The following is a 26152-nucleotide window of genomic DNA, read 5'->3' as shown; positions in this document are numbered from 1 at the left end:
CAGTAGTGTGAATGACGGCCATGGTTGCTGAATGACGGCCACCTACCATGAGATCTTGCGACAAGCCAAAAGCTATAAATTGAGACCCCCCACCGAAGCTAAACCGCACATCTCAACTACAAGTTGTGTCCTCTTCTGTTTTTCCATATTTTATTCTCCGTGTACAAGTTAAATAGGGACCCAAGTACGTAAAGAATACACAATTGAATATACAATTGATTCATTCAAACCAAAATTGACATGGTATCAGAGCCCCTCTTCTGAGTTCGTTGTTCTCGGTTTCAGCAAGTTCCGCCTTGCTTTTCGTGGGAGTTGGTCTTCTCTATGGAGTCCACGTTGGTGGTTTTATTGAGTTTTGTTATGGCTACCAGAGTTGTTTTTTTCAGTTGCACACACTATTCTTGATTGCAGGCTACTCATCTCAATGTTTTTCGTTTTTCGTGGTGGCTGGGGATCTTTGTGGCTGTCAGCAGTTTTTGTGGTGCTCAGTAGCTTCGACTCCTCTTGGCGTAACGACGAAGGTTTTGTGTTTCTTCCTCTACTGTGTCATTTTTCAAACACAGGACAAGCTTGCTGTTTATTTGGTTGACTGCTTGGGCTTATTTTTTCTTTGTGCCTTTCATCATGTCTATTGAAAAGACTATTGTTAGATTTAATGGAAAGAATTTCCCTACCTGGGAATTCCAATTTAAAATGTTCTTGAAAGCGAATGAATTGTCAAATCATATTGATGGTTCTGCTCAAGTTCCCGTTGATGAAAAGGAATTTGCACAATGGGAGGTCAAGGATGCTAAGGCAATCTCTTGGCTGTTAAGGACAATTGAGTCTCACCTTGTGACCACTCTTCGCTATTTTACTACGGCTCATGCTATGTGGGATTATCTCCACCGTATTTACCAACAAGATCACAGTGCTCGGAAGTTCCAATTGGAGTTGGAAATTAGTAATTACAGTCAAGGTAATTTACCTATTGAACAATTTTATTCTAGTTTTATTAATCTTTGGAGCGAATATTCAGCTATTGTTCATGCTAAGGTTCCCCCTGCGGCACTCGTTGCTCTTCAAGTGGTTCATGCTGAGAGTCAACGCAATCAGTTTTTTATGAAACTTCAACCTGAATTTGAGCCCGTTCGCACCAATTTATTGAACTGTAATCCGATTCCTTTTTTGGATATTTGTTTGGGATATTTGTTGCGTGAAGAACAGCGGTTATCCACTCAGATGGGTATGACTTCTAAGAAGGTATTTTCTAAGGTTGTGAATGTAGCATATGCAGCACAAAGGAGAGGGAGGAACAAGTTGCAGTGTTACAGTTGCAAGGAGTTTGGTCATATTGCTTGTAATTGTTCAAAGAAAGTTTGTAACTACCGCAAGAAAGTAGGTCATTTCATCAAAGACTATCGAGTGCGCCCTCAACATCACCAACCCCAAGCTTTTCAGGCTGCTGTTTGGTCCTCTTCGTCTTCTTCTGCGCCACGCACTGTAAGCTCTAATTCGTTTGTTCTCACACTAGCAATGGTCCAACAGATGATTGTGTCTACTTTTACAGCCTTAGGCCTACATGGTACGGCTTCTAAGTCAACTTCTTGGATTGTTGATTCGAGCGCTTCTAATCATATGACTGGTAATATGATGGGTCTCCATGATGTTCGTAAGTATCAAGGCACACAAAATATTCAGATTGCTGATGGCAGTACTCTTCCAATTACTGCTATTGGTAATTTGGGCTCTTCATTTCATGTTTTTGTCTCACCTAGATTGTCTATCAATTTGCTTTCTATTGGTCAAATGGTAGATAATAACTATGATGTTCATTTTTCTCGTGATGGTTGTCTTGTGTAGGATCAAGTGTCGGGGACGGTGCGCACGAAGGGGCCTAAAGTGGGACATTTATTTCCTTTACAATTTTCTGTTAATGTTGTTTCTCTTGCTTGTACAGCTAATGCCAATAATAATGAAGTTTGGCATAGAAATTGGGTCATCCTAATTTTGTTGTCTTGGATCATCTTATGAAACATGGTTTCTTGGGCAACAAAGATTCCTTTTCTTCATCTCTTGTATCTTTTGACTGTGCTACTTGTCGTCTTGGTAAAAGTAATACTTTACCCTTCCCTACACATGGTAGTCGTGCTTCTAATTCCTTTGAGATTGTGTATTCTGATGTTTGGAGAATGACTCCTGTTATTTTTCATGATCAATACAGATATTTTGTGACATTTATTGATGATTACAGTCGTTTCACATGGGTCTATTTTGTTCGTTCTAAAGCTTACGTGTTCTCAACCTTCCAAACTTTTGTTGCCTATGTAGAAACCCAATTTTCTACCTGTATTAAGATTTTATGCTAAGATTTTGGCGACGAATACATGTCTCATCCTTTTCGATCTTTTCTCCAATAGAAGGGTATTCTCTCTCAGTGTTCATGTCCTTCCACCCCTCCACAGAATGGCGTTGCCGAGCGTAAAAATCGTCACCTTTTAGATGTTGTTCGTACATTGTTGATTGATTCTTTTGTAACTCCTAAGTTCTGGGTAGAAGCTTTATCTACTGCTGCCTATTTGATCAATCATTTGCCTACTGTCACTCTAAATTATGATTCTCCCTATTTTCGATTATTTGGCATATCTCTGGAGTATCAAACACTTCATACTTTTGGGTGTGTTTGTTTTGTTCACCTTCCACCTATGGAGCGTCACAAGCTTGCTACCCAGTCTGTCATGCGTGCCTTTATGGGATATAGTCCGACTCAGAAAGGATTTGTTTGTTATGATGCTCATGCAAATAAATTTCGGACCTCCCGAAATGTGATTTTCTTTGAAAATCAATTTTTCTTTTGATCTCAGGTTATTTCTGATACTCCTTTTACTTTTCTTCCTGCTTTTGATGATATGTCTTCTTCTATTGAGCGATTTAAACCAGGTGTGATATATCATCGATGTCCTCCTCCTTCTTTAACGCCCCTTCCAAACACTGCTCCGTCATTTGATTCTGTGGTTCCTCGGCGCTCGACTCAGGTTACACGCCCACCAGATAGGTATGGTTTTTCCTCATACCTCGCTTACTGCAAATCTCAACACTATTTTTGTTCCTCACTCATATGCCCAGGCAGCCACTCAAGCATGTTGGCAACAAGCCATGCAAGAAGAAATCCAAGCTCTTCAAGATAATCACACTTGGGACCTTGTGACTTGTCCCTCTGGTGTCAAACCTATTGGTTGTAAATGGGTGTACTCAGTCAAGTTTCGATCTGATGGGTCACTGGATAGATATAAGGCCCGTTTCGTGGCTCTTGGGAACCAGCAGGAGTATGGTATTGATTATGAAGAGACCTTTGCACCTGTTGCCAAAATGACTACTGTGCGGACTACCTTAGCACTTGCTGTGTCGCAGGGGTGGTCTCTCCGACTGATGGATGTGAAGAATGCTTTTCTACATGGGGATTTGAAGGAAGATTTCTATATGTCTCCACCTCCCGGCATGTTTGCTACACTTTCCTCAGAGGTTTGTCGGCTACGCCGATCATTTTATGAACTGAAACAAGCTCCACATGCATGGTTTGATAAATTTCTTACTCAAAGTCAATTTGATTCCTCTTTTTTTCTTCGCAAGACTTCTGGAGGAATTGTATTGCTTCTGATATATGTTGATGACATTGTAATTAGTGACTCTGATGTTGCGTTAATTCAGCAATTACAACAGCATCTCAAGGCCTCTTTTCACATGAAAGATCTTGGTCCCCTACAGTACTTTCTTGGCCTTGAGGTGCAAATTACTCCGACTGGTATGTTGTTACACCAACACAAATACAAGCAAGAAATGATTTCATTGGCTGGTCTCCAATCAGGTAACTCTATTCTTACTCCCTTGGTGGTAAATCTTAAGCTTCATCAAGAGGCAGGCGAGCTTCTATCAGATCCATCCTTATATCGGCAGCTTGTTGGGAGTTTGAACTACTTAACCATTACTCATCCTGATATTTCTTTTGTCGTGCAGCAAGTCAGTCAATTTATGCAGGCTCCCCGACATCTTCATTTAGTCGTTGTCCGCTGCATTATCCGATATCTGAAGGGCACCTCGACACACAGGTTGTTATTTCCTAAGGAATCTTCCTTACAGTTGGTGGGGTATAGTGATGCTGATTGGGCCGGATGTGTGGATACTCATTGCTCTATTACTGGTTAATGCATGTTCTTAGGCAATGCACTCATTTCCTGGAAGAGTAAGAAGCAATACAGAGTTTCCAAGTCCTCCACTAAGTCAGAGTATCGTGCTCTGTCTTCTGCATGTTCTGAGATCAAATGGCTTTGTGCATTATTGGGTGAACTTGGGTTATCTCAACTTCACCCCACTCCTCTTCATGATGATAATACCAGTGCTATTCAGATAGCCAATAATCCTATTTTCCATGAGCGAACGAAACATATCGAAGTCAATTGCCACTCCATGCGTGAATCCTTAGACAAACAAGTGATTACTCTTCCTCAAATTTCCACCGAACATCAAACTGCAGACATATTCACTAAAGCTCTATCTCGGCACCGGCATCAGTTCTTGGTTGACAAATTGATGCTTCTTGATCTACCAGCATCAATTTGAGGGGGGAATGTTAACAGAGATAATTTAGGATGTAAATAGCTTTGTAGAAATCCCTATAGTGTGAACGACAATCACGGTTGATGAATGACGGCCAGCAATGTGACTAACAGCCACGGTTGGTGGATGACGGCCACCTACCATGGTGGGTGAGCCACCGCTACCTACCATGGTGGGTGAGCCACCGCCACCTACCATGAGATCTAGCCACAAGCCAAAAGCTATAAATTGAGACCCCCCACCGAAGCTAAACTACACATCTCAACTGCAAGTTGTGTCCTCTTCTGTTTTTCCATATTTAATTCTCTGTGTACATGTTAAATAGGGACAAGAGTATGTACAGAATACACAATTGAATATACAATTGATTCATTCAAACCAAAATTGACAATGACGACTCAATGGCTCGAAACCTCTCACTTGTTTGAAGGCTCTTGCAAGGCTCTCTTGCTGGTGGAAGGCTCAAAGACTCAAAGATGAAGGTCGTGCTGGTTCGAAGGCTTGGACCTCAAAGACAAAGGACTCTTGCAAAGGCTCTCTTGCTAGTGATGGCTCAAAGACTCGAAGCCTTGAAGATGAAAGTGTTTCGTGCTGGTTCGGAGGCTTGAAGACAAAGATTGCGCTGGTTCGAAGGCTCAAACCTCAAAGATGAAGGGCTCCTGTGATGGCTCTCTTGCTGATGAAGGCTCGAAGACGTGAAGACAAAGCCTGGACTGCTGGTTTCGTGTTGGTTCAAAGGCTTGAAGACGAAGCCTGGACCTGCTGGTTTAAGTCGAAGCCTTTGGCTAGAGCTAGGGCTAGTTAGAGTCTAGCTACGTTTTCTTTCTTAAAAGGTTAAAAAAAAATGAAGTTAAAAGGTTAGATATCTTAGGCGCAACTCACTGCACCTAGAGCCTCTGTGCGCCTGCCTGCGCCTATTGAAGGTCGCCTCGCCTCAACCCTGATGAGGTGCTAGCCTCGTCGCCCCACTGCACCTTGCACCTAGGCGCACCTACCTTGACCGAGGTGAATTTGGTCAGAACTCATAACAATATAATTTAACTTAGTCTTACACTGGCAATCAGCTACATAATACAACCTTGCTCCTTTATCCGAGCTTGGGACTTCTTGTGTGTACAAAAAATTTGTGTTACACAGGTGAAGTACACTCATGCTTTTTTTTTTTTTTTAAACTTATTTCACATAGACAATTTTCTAAATCACACCCTACAACTAGCAGAAACCACACACACAATACAATAAACAAAATTTAAGGCATACAATTTTGAGTGTGAATCCAAGCTAGACTAAAATTTAAAACAAAAAAAAAAAAAAAACCATGCAATAGTACTTTTTGAAGAATTGTGTACATTCCCAAACTTGCAAATGAAAAACACATATACTAAGCCTACAAATCATAAACACAAAATATCCACTACTAACCAACTATTGAAAAAATCATTAGCAGTAGTAACTAGAAAAGAAATAACAATAGAGGAGAAGATCTCACCAGTGACTAAAACTAAAAAAGTAATGACAACCGCTTGAAAATACTACAGTAAGTACCCTTTGACGCAAGAAATTAATTCTGCTAATGAAAATCAATCGAAGAATATTTAAGCAACAAGGGATTGCAAGTTCTTCAATCAAAATTCAATATTCAAATCCAAGAAAATTGAAGAAACAAGATTCCTCAAAACATAAAATCTTTATTGCTTCTTCATGGTTTTAGGGCTGAAGAAACAAGAATCCTTAGATTTGTTTGGGTCTTTGGGAGAAAAGAAAGAAAGGAAGTTCAAAGAGGTGATCTGTTTGGTTGGTGAGAAAACAAACCGAAAAGAGAGAATAGAATAAAGGAAAATGAAAGAAAAGAAACCTTTAGAAGTAAAAGGAAAAGAAAGAAAAATCCAATGGTGGTGGTGATGTGTTGAGAAAAATCCGGCAAGGCTGAGATTTTGAAGGCATGACAGCAATTATAACTTCAGTCAGAAGGATTAGTGTCTGTCTCTAATGGCAGAGGAGGTGTCAAAATATGATGTCTGTACTATGGTGTTCAAAAGCGAGGGGGCAGCAGCTGCAATATGGTGGGAAACTTGCAGATGATTTAACCCGTAAAGAATAAGCCCAAAATCCAGCCAAAAATGAATTTTTCTTCCAAATCAATTGCACTGGAGTCTTCTGATCTCTGAATATCCTGGCTTTCCTTTCAAGCCAAAGAGTCCACATTATAGCAAAAACAACACAAAATAAAACCTTTTTTTTTTCTCTTCCTTCTGAAGCCCTAAAACTGTACCAATATGAAATCATAAGTAGTCATCGGAGCCACCCAATCCTCGACACAGGAGGAAAACAAATTATTCCACAATGCCCTTCCCACCTCACAGTGTAGGAATAAATGACAATTACTTTCACTTTCCTTGCCACACATCAAGCAAACATCAGGACTGAGAGCATTATAAGGCCTTCTAAAAGGAACAGCAGCCTTCCGCACTTTTATTCAGGTGAAAGAACTGCAATAATAGGTTTGGTCAGACGAACAAAAAAGGACTTTGAAAAGAATGAACCTGAAGAATCACCAATCCAAAAGCCTATCCTCGGTTTTGGAAATGAATGAATTCAAAATGCACACAACAGGCAAGTGAGCTCTTCTATCTATCTCTCATTGAGACTCCTAAAGAAACAGATGCCCCAGGACACAAGACCTCTCTCAGAAGAATAGAATTCAGAAATAGAAGCATCATGCACAGATGAATGTCAATACAATTGAGGTACAAGGTATACCAACGAAGTCTCACCCGACACCCACCCAAATATCTTCCTAAAAAAAACCCTATCCCAAAAACCAACAGAAAAACAAATAAGAGGAAAGAAAAAACCAGAGGCAAAAACCTGAGAGATAAATTTCCAAGGCGCACGCATGAGAACTAATTCCACTCCCTTTAGTGTCCCACACTATGAATAGTGAATACCATACTTACTCTTTATTACTTTATGCCGTAAGGAACCATACTCTCAAAGAGAATCTCTCTAACCATTTGCCTGTTAAAGAAATGTTTTTAGAAACCAAACTACTGATGCCCAGGCCTTCCTCAGATTTTGGTCCCATAATCGCCTGCCAAACAACAAGATGATCCCTCTTGTTCTCCCAATACTAGACCCAAAAATCTCTCATAAGCTTCTCTAAACTCCCAGCTACTTTCATAGGAATTTTAATAAGTGAGAGGTAGTAAATAGGAATATTAGAGATACAAGCACTGATGAGAGTAATCCTACAACCCAAGGAAATATAAGCCTTCTTCCACCCTTCTAGTCTCTTCCCACCCTCTCAAGCACCGGATCTCAAAAAGCAGTGAACAAAGGGAGAAGTTATTAGACAATGAAATGCCCCAAAAAAAATAGGGGGAAGTTATTAGACATGCCTTCAAAAACAAAAACAAAAAAAAGTACTTCAAGACACAGACAATCAAAAACTTTATGATGAGTTCCATAGTTTTCAACAAGGTAACCATAGTCAGCTATGCACAAAAGTTCGAAGAATTAACTGTCAGATGTGGAGTAGTTAAGGATGAACAGATGATTGTAGCTCGATGTAGGAGTGGTCTCGGATATGAAATTCAAAGAGATGGCTCAGGCACAATTAATTGAGTTGGAAGATGCAATTGAAGTGGCTGCCAAGTAGGAGAAATCTCTAAGGTTCATGAGATCTGACAAAGTCCAGAAACAGCTTTCTGCAGCCATGGACAGCCAGTAAAGCTATCACAGCAAGATGAAAAGCTCAGGGATGAGACTACATTGCAAAAACTGCAAGTTGGGAATCCAAAACCCCATAGAACAGCATGCAGGAAAGCCTAAGCAGCGAGAAAATCAATTACCTAAGCATATACTGCCTGCTGAATCACCTGTACCACACTAAGGATTCCAAATAGCTTGCTGGAAAGTCAAAAACAGAAGTTGTTTCTCCTAAAAAAAGTTCTTAAAGTGCTCAATACAGGGGAGAATAAACAATCTAGATTAGAAACTGAAGATAAGAAAATTCTTGGGGAAAGGGGAAACAAAGATTCAGGGCTTGACAAGCCTGTTATTGTGCCACATATTCCTCAGCTATCCACATTGTCTTCGAGAAGGTCAAAGCCCTGGAAGATATTTTTTTAGTAGAAAGATTTCAACAAACCAAAAGAGCTCATTGCTATAGTTCGTGATTCAAAGCTTACAGTCAACATGCTTCCTAAAAGTAGCGTTCCCACCATTGATTTTGAAATCCCTAACACATTCGATATCATGGTCAACAAGCACTTTCCAGTGTCATAGCTCCTATCACATCTTAAGAATGTAAAGGGTATCAACATGGGCCATGTCATCATGTGCTAGGACTGCAATCCATGAAATCAAGGCATTAAACTCTAGCACACTACAAAACTCAAGGATGAGTTTTTTCAAACCAAGGAGAATGATGCAAGCAAGGAAATGTATTTACTTTGGCCTCTATTTTAGGAGTATATCAAATGTTTATTTTGAGTCATTTTGGGCCTGCCTTATTTTTACTTGGTGAATTATTGATGCTCAGGATTAGTTTAGCGCCAGTATTTTAAGCACGCGAGAGTCAATGTAAACTTTCGGTTCATTTTCTGTGCAGTGTAGGACTAAAATTGTCTAATTTTGTTGCAAAGCCTTAAAACCCAGAAACTTAGGAAGTGAGAAACATCCTTCTCCTATGAGTGATTCCTAGAGCCTAAAAGTGTGTTGCTGACAATTTTTTGCCTTTTTATCTCTATTACTTTGATTAATAGCGCCTCTAAACCAAATTGAATCCGTAATTTTCAAGCATTAATTTTACCTATTACCCAGATTCTTCTGCAGACCCTACTGTAAAACAATTTTCCCCTATTTGCCCACATCACCATAATAATCAACTAGCCATGGGCACACACTGCTTGCATGTTCCACAGTTCTCTATTTTTTAAAATTTTAAGAAGTTATAAAAAAAATAACTAAGAATTAAAGAGTATAAGGGAATTATGGGATAGTTATAAATAGTTAGTAGGGTATTTTGAGATAATTATTAGTAGTTATAGGGATATATTTGACATAATTAAAAGGGTATTTTGAATAGTCATGGATGGTAGGGGTATTTTGGTTAATTATTGGTAGTTACAGGGATAAATTTGATATTTTTCAGAGAAGACATCAAAGGGAGAGTCCCCTTTATAGTATTAGAAAAAGTAAAAGTTTGAAGCTCCAAGATTTCATTTTTTTTTCCTTTATAATCAAAATAAATTTACCAGCAAATATGTAATATGATGACACAACCATGACGCCTATAAAAGTAACTATTATACGGCCACAGAACGAAGGGAAAATGGGCAATGCATTAAAATCAATCAGGATCACTGTTCATTTCCTCCTTCACACTTTTATAACATACAGAAATCAAAATAAATTACTAGCTAATATGTAATATGATGACACAGCCACCCAAGTTAGCACCAGTCACCATCATCACCAAAACCATTTTCTCAGTTGCTGCTATAATTACAATTGACCAGGACAGCTTCAGAAACCGGACCATAGTAGTCAAAGGTGCAAGGCGCAGAGGGTACTTGAAGCTGAGGCGCGAGGCGAAGGCGCGCGCCTCAATAAGGAGAGGCATGTACAATGCCTATTTGGTGGGTAATTGATATAAAAACACATCAATAGTTATATTAAAATTTAAAATGCCAAAATATTCAATAGTAATTATGACAACCAAGTTCCAAGTGAAACAAACATAGTTCAACATAAGTAATTATGCATGCAAGATTTCAAGCTTCAAATTGGCAATGAAATAAAATTGCCTGGCTGAACGCCCAAAAGCATCTTCAATATCAAAAGAAAAGAGTACAATAAAACAGCAGCTAAATTCAGTAAAAAATGTTTTATATTAATATATTTCAGAAAAATGTATAGTTTGTCTACTGCATTTTCAAACAAATTAAAAAACAGCAGCAAAATTCAGTAAAAAATGTTATATATTAATTATAAAGTATAAACTTGCATTAAACTACATAATTAATTACACATTATATAATATTAACTTAAAGGCTTAATGCAAGTTAATATTATACAAAGAAGCAGCCGACAGGAGGCAGCAGAACTGAAAAAGAAAAAGAACTGAAGAAGAAGAAGAAGAAGAAAATGAACTGAAAAAGAAGCAGAAGCAGAACAAGAACTGAAGAAGAAGAAGGATGAAGAAGAACTGAAAAAGAAGAAGCAGAAGAAGAACGGAAGAAGAAGAAGAAGAAGAAGCAGAAGAATTGAAGAAGAAGAAGAAGAAGAACTGAAGAAGAAGAAGAAGAAGACGATGACGACAACTTACTAGTTTGAAAATTGAAGCAGCCTGACGACTCATGAAGACTCAAACCTCAATGACGAAGGGCTCTTGCTGGTTTGAAGGCTCAAAGACGAAGAGCTCGTGCTGGTTCGAAGGGTCAAATACGAAAGCCTCATGCTGGTTCCAACTTCGAAGGGTCGAAGACTAAGGGCTCCAGCTGGTTTTGTACTGCTTCGAAGGATCGATTGATCGAAGACGAATTTCTCCTGCTGGTTTCGTGCTGCTTCGAAGGGTCAAAGACAAAGGACTAGGGCTGGTGCAAGTCGAACTATTGAAGACTGGATTGCTGGAAGTGGTGGGGCTGGTTCTGGCTACGTTTTATTTCTTAACAGCTTCAAAAATTTCAAGGCGCAACCCACCGCGCCTGGAGAATCAGTGCGCTTCAATGCGCCTACCTGCACCTCTTGAAGGTCACCTCCCTTGAAGAAGGATGAAGCACTAGCTTGGTCGCCTCACTGCGCCTCGCGCCTAGACGCGCCTCAGGCGCACTTTTAACTACTATCATGGGACCAAGTGTTGTCTTACAAAGACATGAAGTGATATGATTCTAAAAAATAGGGAGACTAGATTAAGAAACAAAGAGAACATTCATTCATAAAGAATGCATAGCATATATGAAATGAATGGAGAAGAAGAAGAAAAAAATAACACATAAGAGAGGCTATCGAGGTAAACCTTTGAATTTTGACAAAGAATAGTATGACGATCCCACATGGAAGTGTATTAGGGAGATCTTGGCCATGTAAAGATGGCTACGGCTTCAACATTGTGAGGGGCCTTTATGGGGCAAAACCGTGAAGCCTAGGGCCAAAATTGACAATACCTCACTGGAGTTAATCCAAGATCATCAAAGCCGCCATGAAGGTACTATTATGTGGGTGGATCCTATGAGGGCCACTCTACAGAGATCAAACATAAGAGTCTGTCACAATCCCACATCAGACATGAATTAGGAGATCATGGCCATAGAAGGATGATTAAAGCTTCAACCTTGCAAGGTACCTTTCGTGAGTAAAAACCATGAGGCCCTTTAAAGCAAGCAATACCTCATGGACGTAGGGCCAAGACTATTACAAATAGCCTACGAAAGAGGTTAAACTTTTGTTCATTCCAAAATCCCACAAAGTAGGTTATTTCAATATTATACATACATTCCAACCATATGTTGATGGTCTTTCCATTCCCTTAGTCTTGCTAATCAACTATGGAGGGCTTAAATTTTCTTCATTACTTCAAAGGTAAAGGTTTTTGCGTGGAATGTCATTCTTATAGATTTTTCAACAACGATGTGTTGCAACTTGTAGACCAACAATGCATGTGTTATTTGTTATGCTAGCAGTCAGGATCATGCTCAATCATTTCTTAATTGCTCTGCAGCTCCATTCTTAGGGAACAAGCTTTTTTGTTGTTAGGAGAGTGTTGAATTTGTCCTCAATCTTTCAACAGTTCTTTTTGATTGATTTTGTTGGGTTTCGCAGACAAAAGTAGGCAAAGGTTTTGTAGCAATGTACAGTTTTTGCAGCTACATGGGTAATCTAATGAAGAGCAACAATTTTCGCTTTTTTGTTGTTGGGAGATTGTTGAATTGGTCCTCAATCTTTCAACAGTTCTTTTTGATTGATTTTGTTGGGTTTCGGAGATAAAAGTAGGCAAAGGTTTTGTAGCAATGTACAGTTTTTGCAGCAACATGGGTAATCTAATGAAGAGCACCAATTTTCGAGATCGTTCTCCATCAATAGATCTGATTTGGGACAACATTGTTTTTTTAACTTCCTTGTGGGTGTTCTCTACAAGGTGTTGTGGTAGTATGGCCTTCACTCATATCCAACATACTTTATTGGCCATATTAGCTTAAATTTATTTTTTTTCGCTTTTTGTTTTTGGATTAGCTAGTTTTTGTGATGTTGAATGGGAAGCGTATCTGGATGGATCATTTTGGCCCAATATGGAGACCAATTTCCAAGAATAGGGTCAAGAGATTGTTTGGTCTTAAATTACCCAATTAGCAGGGGTGGCAAAACAAGCCCAAACCTAAGGGGTGACCCGTGACCCGTCCGTTTAAAACGGGTTAGGATTTTATACAAGCTGACCCATTTATAAACATATCAACCCGGAACTAATCCGTTTATAAACAGGGGCTCAAGTCGGGCTACCCGGTGGGAGACCCGTTTACCTCATTTGTATATACAAAATCAAACCTAATCCCCAATCCCCGATGGATTCTAGAGTAGTGGAGTGGCCTGCCGCCTAAGACCATCTCACATGATCCCATTCCCATCTCCCGACTCCCCGGTTCTCCCTCAGCCTCATGGCCCTCACTACCTCAGAAGTCAGGACCCTCACCGGCTCACCATCACACAAACCTACCTACGAGAAGAGACGATGACAAAGACACCCTCCAAATCGAGCCACTCGGTGATGCTGAAACCGATTCCCTGAGTGGAAGCTGTGATGATCGCCACCTTCCCAAGAAACCTCTTTCCCATCTTCTCCATTCTCTACTTTTGCAAGAGCTTTGGAGAGAAAATTAAAGAAGCCGCTAGCTTGGGTTTCAGTCGCAGAGAAGTCGTGTGAGAAGATGAAGAAGCAGAAGGGCAATCCGTCATTGTAAGAAAAATTGCCTATAAATTAATTATAAACATTACATTTTTTACAGATTTTTCTAGGATTTCTTGTCATGGACAGTGCTTGGTTTATGGAATTCATGTGTCGCCATGTTGGAAGAGTGATCGCCATCTCAAATATTTTGTTTGAATGTTTGAGACAAGCTTGCAATGTTTTGTGTTTATTGTTGGTGTAATCGTGTTTGGGTTTAGGCTGATGCTGAAGATGCTGCGACATGGGTCTTTGTAGGGTTCTACATTTTAAGTTTTCTTATTTAAATATTAATAAATAAAATGAAGGAGAAGGAGTGTTGTTTTTTTTTTTATAAAAAAATTTGTCATAAATTTAAAATAAATAAATTATATTTTTAAACAGGTAACCCGTTTATTAAACGGACGAGTTAGGGTTCACATGATTGTGACCCGTTTAACCCTAACCCCGACCCATTTACGAACCATCCGGACCCAGCCCGTGAACCCATTTTGCCACCCCTAGCAACTAGTTTCGTTGTAGTAGGTTTGTCTATATTTGGGAGTTTGTTAGTAATATTTGTGTGCTTCAAGAATTTTTTTGTAATTTCACGTATCTTTAGTGGTTTATGTGTAATTTTTGTAATTTAGGCTTTCTTACAAATAGGTTGTGAAAGCCATGAAAAGGTTGGTTATTGTGGATTTTAAATCAAATTGAATGTGAGTTTTTCTCCCGCTTGTACCTTCTTCTTCCTTCTTCCTCCTCCTTTTTTCGCTCCCATCTCCTCTATATTCTCTCCATTTTTTACCCCTGGGCAGTACCTATACTGTTATGTTCTTCACCCTTATTACTGCTTAACATCATCCTGACCCATACAAAATTGCTTGGGTTGAACAATACCGACTTGATGGTCCATGACCATTGCTTGCTTACCTTCAAGATTTGTTCAATTGCGGAGACAATGCAGCGCAATATCCTTTCTCTCAAGGTTTTTCATATCCTTTTGGGCCATCCATGGATGTTTTATAGGAAGTTAAGCATGATTCTTATTAAAATTCCTAGACTCTCTCTATCAACAAGAAGAAGTATAAGTTGAAGCCATCTAGGGTCTTTGCACTAAACAAATTGAAGTGTACTCCGTTCATATGAAACAAGATGATTCTATATGATGATGGACTCTTTGGTGTTTCCCCCAACTCAATGAAGACAAGTTTCTTTGAAAAGGAGAGAACTGATCTAGAATAGGAAGCAAGTATTTGGATGAATCATTATGACCCAATTTTGAGACCAATTTCGAAGAATAAGATCAAGGGATAACTGGGTCCTAAACTCAAATATGTCAAGTTTAGTTGTAGTAGGTTTGCATGTATTTGGAGGTTTAGGAGTATATTTGTAACTTCATGTGTCTTAGGGTTTTATGTGTGATTCTTGTAATTAGGCATTCTCATAAATAGGGTGTGAAAACCATGTTAGTGTTGGTTATTGTTGAATTTGAAATTTAAGTTAACATGTGTGATTTTTTTCCCTCACCTGTAATACATAGAGTCAAACCAAGTTGGGTAAAATGGAGGAGTGCTTCCAACGTACTGTATGGGCATAAAATAAAAATTAAAAGGGAAGTTCTATAGGACTATTGGACTACTACAAAACCAACCAAGCTATATAGATGAAAGTGTTGGGCAACTAAGAAACAACATATCTAAAAAGAAAAAATTGTCCAAATGCAAATGCTAAGGTGGATTAGAAGTATAAATTTAAAGGATAAATTGAGGAACGAACATATGTGCAATAAATTAAGCATAGCACCATAAAAGATAAGATAAGGAAGAGACAAATTAAATGGTTTGGGCTTCTAAAACGCAGGCTAAATAGCGCACCAATCAGGAGGAGTGAACTAGTTATTGTTACTGGTAGTAGAAGGGGTATATGTAAACCTAAATTAACTTGGAGTGAGATAGTGAGCTAGGATTTAATAGCTTTTTAAGCTATCCAAGGAAACAGCCCTCAATCGTGTGATTTGGCAAAAAAGTATTCATGTGGTCGACCCCATCTAGTGGGGCTTAAGGTTTGATTTTGTTTTTGTTGTATTTATCCAAATTCAAATCTAAGGCCGGAACTCTAAAAACCCAGACAAAGAATAAGTTAATTCAGAATTTCCTAAAAACACCTTAGAGTCTTTGTCTTGCTCAACTAGTTGATGTACAGTTCAAAGATCAATTTTACATTGCATCATGAATAAGAAAAAAATTAATTAATTAAATTCAATAATAGAAAATGAACAAGCCAAAAATAACCTAATAAAAGAAATACCATCATTCAAAGTGCAAAAATGTTTGCATCTCAATATGTGGAAAACCCACATAGGCATTAAACTCACCATGCAAGCCCTTGGGCGAAAGATCTTGAAGTATCGATCCACATTCTGTGATAAACCCAACAGCCACTTCAACACTATCATCAGTGGGGTTTTCCAACAAAACTTCAAGTAGTTGCAGAGCAATGAGCTCATGAGCAACTTGTTGATTCACAAGATGTGCTATGAATTTAACAGCTGCTAATAATTGGGGCTGATAATACAATTATAAAAATGCGTCAATAGTGTTCATTATAAGGTACAAAGCAATAGAAAAAAACAAAAAAAGGAGAAAAAATGCACCTTATCATTCCGTTTATATGCTCTCTTAAGCTGCAAAATAATCCTTTTCAGAAGGAGATCACCCACTTCTGGAAATTTTGTATTGACAACAGCAACCAATGCAGCAAATACATCTGTAAAACCAGGAGATGCCATCTGAGACTTCATGCACGACCGGCAGAAAAGGCCCCTTCCACGGACCAAATTCTCTGCAAAGAGTTCTGGAATTATGTTCTTTAAATTAGAAGCATTAACTTTGTTAACAAGACCATTTATACTCTTCCGAAGAGCATCCCATGTCAGCCGCTGGTACTCGATGCTACTTTTATCTTGAACCTCTTTCATCATCCGGGCCAACTTAAATGGGGGAATGTATACTCCCCCGCTCCTACCCAAATTTTGGGTATTCATACTTACATTGCCTTCTTGCAAAGTCGATGGATTTTGAGACTTCAAGTCTTCACGTGACCTCCCGTCTCCCACCTTGTCTTTCTCCCCATTATTCCGACTATCTTCTCTACCTCTGTTCTCCTTATCTTCCCTACGTCTTGCATTGCTATCATTACCTCCATCCTTATGCCTCCTCTGCCTATCACCAGTACCCCTATCAGTACCCCTACTAGGTATCTCTAATTTGTTATCCCTTTCCTTGACAGCATCATCCTCACTCTCCAAATCCCGACGCGATCTTCGCTCCTTAACTCTATAATCCTCTTCAGTTTCTCGCCGTCTATGCTTTTTTCCATTTTCCTGTCTATGAGTTCTTTCTCTATCGCGCCTGCGCCCTTCTCTCTCCGCCTGCAAGTCCTCTTCATCAGAACTTCGATGAGATTTCCTGTGCTCACGTTGCTCACCATGCCTCCTTTTGCCATCTTTACTCCCGATTCTGTGCTCATCTTGTCTCTCATGTCGTTTACTCCTCTCCCTTTTTTCAGAATCCGAGAAATCGCTTTCTCTCTCAGAACTACGACGATTACCCGAGGACCTAGAATCCTTTTTCCGGCTATGACGATGATATTTGCCTTTTCCATCATTCAAATCTTCGTCGCTCGATTCCCCACTAGCCATAATAACCCTTACACATACAACCCTAACCACAAAAGTGGAGAAAAGCGCTAACCAATAGCTAATGGGAATATGCACACGCACCTGTATTCTTTCCTAAGGTTTTAGCAACTTCAATCAATGGAACGCTGCGTCGTCGTGATTGCAACAGTCATTTTCTAGGGTTTCTTGGGGTATTAAAGAACGGATCTTGATTTCGATCCGAATTCGAGCAATTGTATTTATGTGATCGAGGAAAATAACACAACCGCTGCAATAGAAAGATAGTCTAATTTTAACCCAATAAAATTTGAAAAAATTGAGGGCGTGTTGAGATCAGAAAAATATAACGGTTCTTCAAAAAAAACTTCTTAAAAAATTAAAAAAAGTAGTGCAAATTTATTTATTAGATAATCCTTGAAATAAGTTTATAGTCTTAAGCCTTGAAAAGTTAAAATTGAAATGAATAGTATATTTAGATATTAGATATTAAACAATTAAAATAATTCAGATTTTAGACTTAATAACTGGTACAAGTTAAATTCAAAACGGATTCATAAAATCATATTTGAATTCAATGTTTAACATTTCATACTTAATTTACCTACTAGTATGAAGGCCAAGGGCCTAAGCTTCCAACAAGCAACCTCACGATAGTTGTAGTGTCGAGAAGGTGAGAGGTCACCATTGGCAGCAGTGCTTAGCTAAGTCACTACACTACCACGAGGTGGCGAGAGGAGATAAGGTCTTAGATTGAGAAGTTCAACCGCTTAATTGTTAAGTACTTTGTTACTTAGGTTTTTAGAAAGATGGTACTACCAAAGGAACCTAGAAGGTTGGAGGCAAGTTAAAATTAAAACGTGAATCCAGTAGGCAATGGGTTTTTAGGAATAAGAAATAATATAATGTTTCATGGTTCATATTACCTAAATTACTAGGTAATAAGAACATGTCACCCATAGTAGTTAAAAGTGCGTCTGAGGCGCATCTAGGCACAAGGCGCAGAGAGGCGAAGAGGCTTACGCCTCAAACCATGTGGGGTGAGGCGACCTGCATGAGGTGACGAAAGGCGAGACAAGGCACTGTGAGGCGACAGGCGCAGTGAGTCGCGCATTGTAAATTTTTAGTCTTTTAACTGAGAGACTAGAGTCGTAGCCCTCATTCGATTTGAACGAATAGGAGCCCTAACCCCCTTCGGCCCTTCGAAGCCCCATGACCCTTCTTCTTGCACAGTCAAACCAGCAGGAGCCTTTGCAATCCTTCAAACCAGCAGCGTGAGTTCATCTGCGAGCCTTCGAACCAGCCAGAAGACTTTGCGACCTCATCTTCGAGCTTCGAACCAAAACTGTGAGTTCATCTTCAACATTTCGAAGAAGCACGACCCTTTGCGACTTCATTTCGAACCAGCAAGAGCCCTCGCGAGTTATTCTGCCAGCCTTCGAACTAGTCATGAGTTTGTCACGTCATCTTCGACATTTCAAACCAACAGCGAAGCTCGTCTTTGAGCCTTCGAACCTTCATAAGTCTTCTTCTTCTTATTCTTCTTCTGTTGCTGCTGCTTGCGTGCTGCTACCTATTGCTTCTCTTCTTCTTGTTCTTCTTCTTCTTCTTTTTCTTTTTGCTGCGTCCTGCTGCATGCTACTTCTTCTTCTTTTTCAGTTCTTCTTCTTCTTCTTCTTCTTTCTGCTGTCTGTTGCCTGCATGCTTGTTATAATATTATATGTAATTATTAATTAAATATTTAGTTTAATATGAGTTTATAAATTATAACTAATACATAATGATAACATTCTTTTTACTGAAATTTAGCTACTATTTTTTAATTTGTTTGGAAATGTCTTCACTCCTTGATTTTTGAATAGGGAGATTGTTGGAAGCAAAGAGGCCACATTTATATTGGACACTGTGTGCTGCGCATTGCCTTGATTTAATTTTGGAGGATATTGGGAAGATGCCTTTAATTAATGAAACTTTAAAAAGGGCAATTTTTTGAATGGTTATATTTATAACCGTGTTGATGTGGTGAACTTGATGAGACAGTTCATTAAAGGAAAGGAGTTGCTAAGGGCCTGCAGTTACAAGATTTGCAACTGTCTTCATCACCCTTCGTTCAATCCACATTTGAAAAAACAACTTGAGGAAGATATTTACTTCTGAAGATTGGAATACTACTAAATGGGCAAAGGAGACATCTAGCAAAAGAGTAGTTAGTATTGTTTTAATACCTACCTTTTGGAGTACCATTGTCTATGCTCTTAAGTTGACGGACCCACTTGTCTATGTACTCCGTTTGGTTGATGGGGAAAAGAAACCCGCAATGTGATACATTTATGAAGCAATGGGTATGACTAAGGAAGTCATAGCTAAGGCTTTCGGTGAGAGAGAGGATAAATTCAATGAGGCATTTTAAATTATTGATATGAGGCGGTGAAGCCAACTGTAGAGACCCGAACCTAGAAAATAAGGAAATTAAATAAGAAAAAAAATAAAAAAGGGATTTCAGCAGGCTTCATCGACGAATCCCCTGCTTTCATCGACAAAGACCCTTCTGAGGTTCGTCGCTGAAATTCAGAGTATCGTCAACGAAGAAATCCAGAACAACAAAAAATATCAAGCTTAGGGTTCGTCGGCGAAGTCCTTCTTTCGTCAACGAAAGGTTTTCCGCAGTTTGTCGACGAAGACACCATTTCGTCAATGAATTTGACCAGGTCAAGGGGTTATAAATAGGATTTTGTTTGCTTCTTTATGAAGAAAACTAAATCTCGCTCTCTTTCTCTCTCTCTCTCTCTCTCTCTCTCTCTCTCTCTCTCTCTCTCTCTCTCTCTCTCGCTCTCTTTTCAATCTCTCTCTGTTGTTGCCCTTTTCGACGAACAGAAGTTACCACGAGGATTAGGGGGCGAATCTCTACAAGTCTAGCGAAGTGGATTCTTGAATTAGGGAAAAAGCTAGGGTTTAGTTTTCGAGTTTTCAGTCCGTTTCGGTTTCTGTTTCGAAAACAGGTAAGGGGATTAAGTTAATGCAGCAGTTTAATGATTTTGAACTAATTGAAATACGATTTGAGTACATATAATTATGTTTTCAGTTATCCTTTTTTTAAAACCAACCGTTCAAAGGGAGCTTTTTCAAACCTAGGATATACAATATGATATTTTGAGTATAAAAGAATGGTGGAAAGCTCAGTTTAATCTACAAACCATTTATACAATGTTCTTTTTGTTTACCAACGGACTATGTTTTAAATATGAGAAATTGTGTGGTAGGTGAATGCTATTTTGAGAGTTATGGAAATACTAGAAATGAGAATGCATATGAAATACTAAACTGTTTGCGAGACGTATTGGAACTGTTTAAGAAATGCAGAAATTTTATGGGAGGGTCAAGGGCCAAGTTTTACCAAACGGCCAAGGGCTGGAGTTTTATTCAGCGGTTGAGAGCCGAGTTGTAACAGAGGGCTGAGGGCCGAGTTTTGTGTAAAATGAGTTTAAATTACAATTTTAATTACTTAAATTGCATGATATGCTCTAAGAACCCTAAGGACCTAGTTGATGTGAGCACAATATTGTTGCTAAAAAGAGTTTCACCAGTTGACCGTGTGTGACCACACTGTACTGCGAGAGTGGTGTTGGGTGGTCTAGCCGATTGACCCAGGTAGAGATGTTACCTTCCCTAGAAGTACGTTCCAGGAAGTGATAAGGCAATCGAACCCACAAGAGAGTTGCGGAAGCCTGCAGACGTAGGTAACAAGGAGTGACTTGGTCTAGGTTGATCCCCCAGGTTTTTGTCCAGCCTTTGGGCAGCACAACCCTGACCATGGGGGTTTATACATGGCGTTTAGTTCCAGGGAGAGTCTTTTATGTATATCTGTTTATTTATGTAAATGATGTAATTGTTTTCAGTACTAATTTATACTGTGAGAAATGAGCAATGAGTATACATACTATTTTCAATTAAAAGATAGATGTATGATTTTGTATACACTGAAATGCATGTTGACCACACACTATTATTAACTTAATCTCCTTTACTGAGAGGTGTCTCACCCCGTTATACAACATATATTTTTAGGGAATCTTAGAGATCGAGTTTAGTAGAACCAGGGGGTGGACACTAGTATAGTTTATTTTTCAGAGTGTTTGCAAGAACTTATATGTGAGTAGTTTATGTTGTAAGCTTCTGAGCTTGTATTATGGTCGTATGGACTGAGTTAATCGACTTATTAGTTTGAGATGTAATATGAGAATGGAAAGACTTTGATGTATGTTGATGGTTAGACTTTGGTAATAAATTATAGAGAAATGTTTTATTTATTTCGCTGCATGTTTTGTATTATGAGATGGTATCAGGTACACAAACATCACTAAAGTAGCACCCCGGGCCCACGAAGGGTTCGGGGCGTTACAGGTGGTATCAGAGCCTAGGTTTTGCTAGGTTCTGCAGACTTTGACGATTAAGGATTATCAGAGTATAGGTTGAGATGAGATGAGGATAAGAGTCAGTAAGTTAGGCGGGTTTTAGTATGGAGGCTTGGAGGCACATTTCCTTCAACGGTCTTCAATGCTTTTCCTGGGATGACGATTTCAGGAAAACCATGGTAAATCCATCGATGGTTTCGTTCCGGGGTTGAGAGGCTGAAAATTGAAATCTAAGTGGAAACATTAGGTTAAGTGAGTATGTAATTGTCATGGAGTAGGAACTAGAAGCCTATATCCTTATATGACTAAGTGTGTATGTGACAACTCGAATAATAATGGGATTTAAATAATAAAGAGGAAGAGAAATGGAAACAGTAACAGAAGGAGGAAGTCAACTTTGTCGACGACATTGCACTTTGGAAGGAATAACCGAGGGGAATCATCAAGGCTTCGTCGACAAATACAGGGGATTCGTCGACAAGGGTTTAAGAGAATTTGTCGACAAAGACTGAATTTTGTCAACGAAGAAATACCAAGAGAGGTTTTGAGCCAACTGAATTTCGTCGACGAGGATTGAATTTCGTCAACGAGGATTGAATTTCATCGACGAAATTATTAAAGGATTCATCGACGAATGACGTGGCTCGTCGACGAATCAAGTTCTATAAATATAGAAAAATTCGAATTTTAACTTCTTAACTAAGCTAACTCTCTCCTCTCTCTCTCTCTCTCTCTCCCCTTCGGCCCTTTCTCTCTCTTTCATTGATTTTGGGCCAGATTTACGCCGGATCGACAATCCGAAGTCACCACGACGCTCCTGGGGAAGTTCTCTCCAAATCTGCCGAAATGGATTGTTGGTGAAGTTGGAAACCATCCCTGAGTTGAGGTAAGGCTTTTTAAGTCAAATTTGGTCTTACGACAATTATGAGAAATGAAATACACGTAGAAATACTGAAGTTTAATACTGAGAGTTTTCAGTTTCAGGGTATTGATTTAGAAATCCTACGGGGGTTGGACTAGGATATTTTAGGGGCTTTCTCAGTAGTCAGGTAAGGGAATAAACTAAAACAGTTACTTTCTTGCAAATTATTGTTATTTATGAGAAAAGTTATTTTCAGGAAAAGCATACATTATATCTATATAATGCGAAGGAAATGTACGTTTGAGAAAATACCATTACTATGTTGAAATGTATATATATGTATGAGATGCTAGAAACTGTGATTTTAGAATACAATGTATGGTTTTATACAACAAATATGTGGCATGAACATTATTTTACATGGAAGAATATCGTGATATGACAAATATACGAATGGAATACATTTTGAGAAATTAGGAAAGAGTACAATACATTACAATGTTGAAATACATGATAAATGATTATTTTTCAGAATGATATATATGATATATTCAGCGCAAGGCCATAATTTATGAAATGTTCGGCGCAATGCCGTAATTTATGAAATGTTCGGCACAAGGCCGTGATATATGAAAGTTTTGGCGCAAGGCCATATTTATGCAATTATGAAAGATGTTATATGATTATTCATTATACGTTATCAGAACCCGAATGTTAGTTTAATTCAGTTCAGGAGCTCGGTACCGTAGCTATATAGATCAGATATCTATGTTCAGACTTGTGCTAACCACCCCACGAGGGGGTGGGAGATGGATAGTCGATGTGACTTTTAGTGTAGAGTTGTAGACGTCCACTTGGCAGTCCAGACTAGGGTGTGGCGAGCCCATCGTACTTACAAACATATTTGACTCGGCAGTGGTCGGCCAGCCATTGTCGAGTCCCGCCTTCGGGCTGCATAATCCGTCATGGGAGGTAATACATGACATTAGCTAGCTATTCATTCTAGGTATGTTTTCAGTATTATCAGTTATAACAGATGCTTTATGTACATTATAGTTTATTAATAAATATGAAAGTATATGAGAATTTAGTATGTTATGATGAATGTTTACCGATATATGAAATATACTGTATATGTATAATTGCATTAAATGTTCATGTTGCCACACAGCTGTATTTAGTTTATTTTCCCTTACTGTAAAGTGTCTCACCCCTGAACTAAATATATTTTTCAGGAGACCCTGAGTAACCGGCTGGTCATAGCCGCCGTGGAGTCAGTAGTATTACCCTGCTAGGAGGGTGAGATTTTGTACTAGGGTCAGAATTATTTTGTGTTTGATCCTAAAGTTATTTTGTAGTTTATGAGGATGTATATAAAATACAGTATTATGATGTTGTAGTAAACTCTGGTATTATTGTAGTGACCTGAAGAATAATAACATTTTGATAATAAGAGGGAGAGAAAATAGATATAGAAACAGAAGGAGGCCGTAGACTTTGTCGACGACATTGCATTTTGGAGATAATATTAAATAATCAGAATTTCAGAAAATTTGCCAAACTTCGTCAACGAACACAGGGTTTCTTCAACGAAGGTCTTCAAAATTTCGTCGACGAACACAGGGCTTCATCGACGAGAAAATACTGAGAGGGGTTCTGAGGCAGCCTGAATTTTGTTGACGAATACAGGGTCTCGTCGACTAAATCCCCTGTTTATATATACGAGAATCCGGGAATTATTTCATTTTTAAGAAATCTCTCTCTCTCTCTCTCTCTCTCTCTCTCTCTCTCTCTCTCTCTCTCTCCTACGACTCTCTCTCCCTTCTCTCTTCGTTTTTGGCCCCACCAGTCGCCGGATCAACGATCCGAAGCTACCATGACGCTCCTGGTGGAATTCTTTACAAGTTTGCCAGAGCGGAACGTCGAGAAAATGAAATTGGATTTCATTCCAAATTTAGGGTAAGGTCTTTTATTGAGTTTTTGACTTTATGGCAGTTATAGAAAATGATGTAGACTAAGAAATACTGAAGTTTTGTTCTGAGACATTGTGTTTTTAGGATGTTGAGTTAGGAATCCTGCAGGTATAGAGCCAAATTTTTATAAGGGGCTTTTCAAAGTTGAGGTAAGCAAAATATGCTATGTTAGGAGTTTTTGTAATAATATTAAAGATTTTATAAATGCATAACTACACCATTTTACTACACAGAATTTTCAGAATATGAGTTTGAAACAGTATTTGTTTTAGAATATGAGTTTAAATGCTTGTGTGGCCTGAGTAGATTTTTATGAGATAAAGAAATTTATACAGTTATTATAGTATATCATACTATACTGAATTGAGGGACGGCAGTACGTAACGCCTCAATCTCAGTGAGAGATTATACAGATGATACAGATAAGGATATACATGTACAGAAAAATTTACATGCATATACAGTTTTTATACGAGTAGTTTCATGATCAGATATTTATATATATATATATATATATATATATATATATATATATACATACACATGTTTGCATATCTATTCAGATCAGTATGTGTATCACAGTTTTATATAGAATGTTATATATATACAAAGATTACAGCATTTATAGTACAGAAAGAAAGAGTTACGGAAACATGATGAAAACAGTAAAAGAGTATATATGTATATATATATAGTATTAGATCCCTGAGGAAAGATACACAGACAGATACAGTTTACAGAGCACGGTACCGTTGCTAGATACAGATAGAGTACAACCACATATCTCAGATAGTACGTGGGTACCGTCAGCCGCGCTCGAAGAGTATGTGGCTCCCTAGTACACTGGGTTGAGGGGGCCGGTTTGACGAGGTAGTAGCCAGTCCTGAGTTTAGGAGAGGATGCAGTTTGGCAGGGCTAAGGTAGTGTAGAGTATGATGACCTATCTGGAGGGTTGACCAGATAAAGTCCCGCCTACGGGCCGCACAACCCTGTCATGAGGGGTTAAATCATGACGTACAGAGTCCTAGGGATAAAAGCACAGTTATATATATATATTTACAATTTTACAGTATATGAAGAGTATAGTATGATAATATCAGCATGAAAAGTAGAAAAACAGACGATATAATATGTTTTAAATTGTGAAAGAAAGATATGTTTTACAGATGATTTATTACATTGCAGTTCAGTTATTATTTTTAAAAGTATCCTTAACTTAGTTGCCACACACTAGTGATAGCATATTTCCACTTACTGAGCGTCGACTCACCCCATTACTCTAACATTTTTCAGGTGAGCCAGCGAGGCGAGCAGACCAGGCTCGCGAATATAGTGTAGCTCAGATCACCCTGGTTATAGGGTGAGTTTTTGTTAGAATGGTGTATATTTTTAGATAGATGACATTGGAGGGACATTTTTGTATGGTCTGTATATTCTGGATTATGGTATTGTATAGTTTATGTATAAATGGTTTTATGATTTGTGTTCCTGCTACGTAGGAATGCTTATTGTATATAAAAAAAAAGAGATAAGGATTTTGAGGTCGTTACAATTATGCTTATGGATGAATGATTTAGATTTTATGCTTGTTGCTGCTTAGGTTTTTGCTGTGATTGACAGGTGTCCCCTTTACTTATGGTTCGGGTCGATTTTTTCCATTTATTATGTTACATTTTTTATTAAGAAATTGAGGTCATTATAGTGTATAAGTAT

At 38.6% G+C, this 26152-nt stretch overlaps 1 protein-coding gene across 1 annotated transcript in view; it reads right to left on the bottom strand.

Annotated features, from left to right (window-relative positions):
- The window catches only part of LOC131147964 (uncharacterized), a 39799-nt gene extending 22199 nt beyond the window's left edge, over window positions 1-17600 (bottom strand). The window contains exons 1-2 of the mRNA XM_058097662.1: window positions 16170-17600; window positions 15891-16080 (exon numbers count right to left, since the gene is read on the bottom strand). Coding sequence (XP_057953645.1) covers window positions 15891-16080; window positions 16170-17216 — 1237 coding nt within the window. The 5' untranslated portion in view covers window positions 17217-17600. The remainder of the gene's footprint in view (window positions 1-15890; window positions 16081-16169) is intronic.
- Window positions 17601-26152: the final 8552 nt, after the last annotated feature.

Source organism: Malania oleifera, chromosome 2 (genome assembly GCF_029873635.1).
Source record: "Malania oleifera isolate guangnan ecotype guangnan chromosome 2, ASM2987363v1, whole genome shotgun sequence".
Classification (NCBI taxonomy): Eukaryota; Viridiplantae; Streptophyta; class Magnoliopsida; order Santalales; family Ximeniaceae; genus Malania; species Malania oleifera.
Note: the sequence above shows the minus strand (reverse complement) of the source record. Positions and strands in the feature narration are given on the sequence as shown.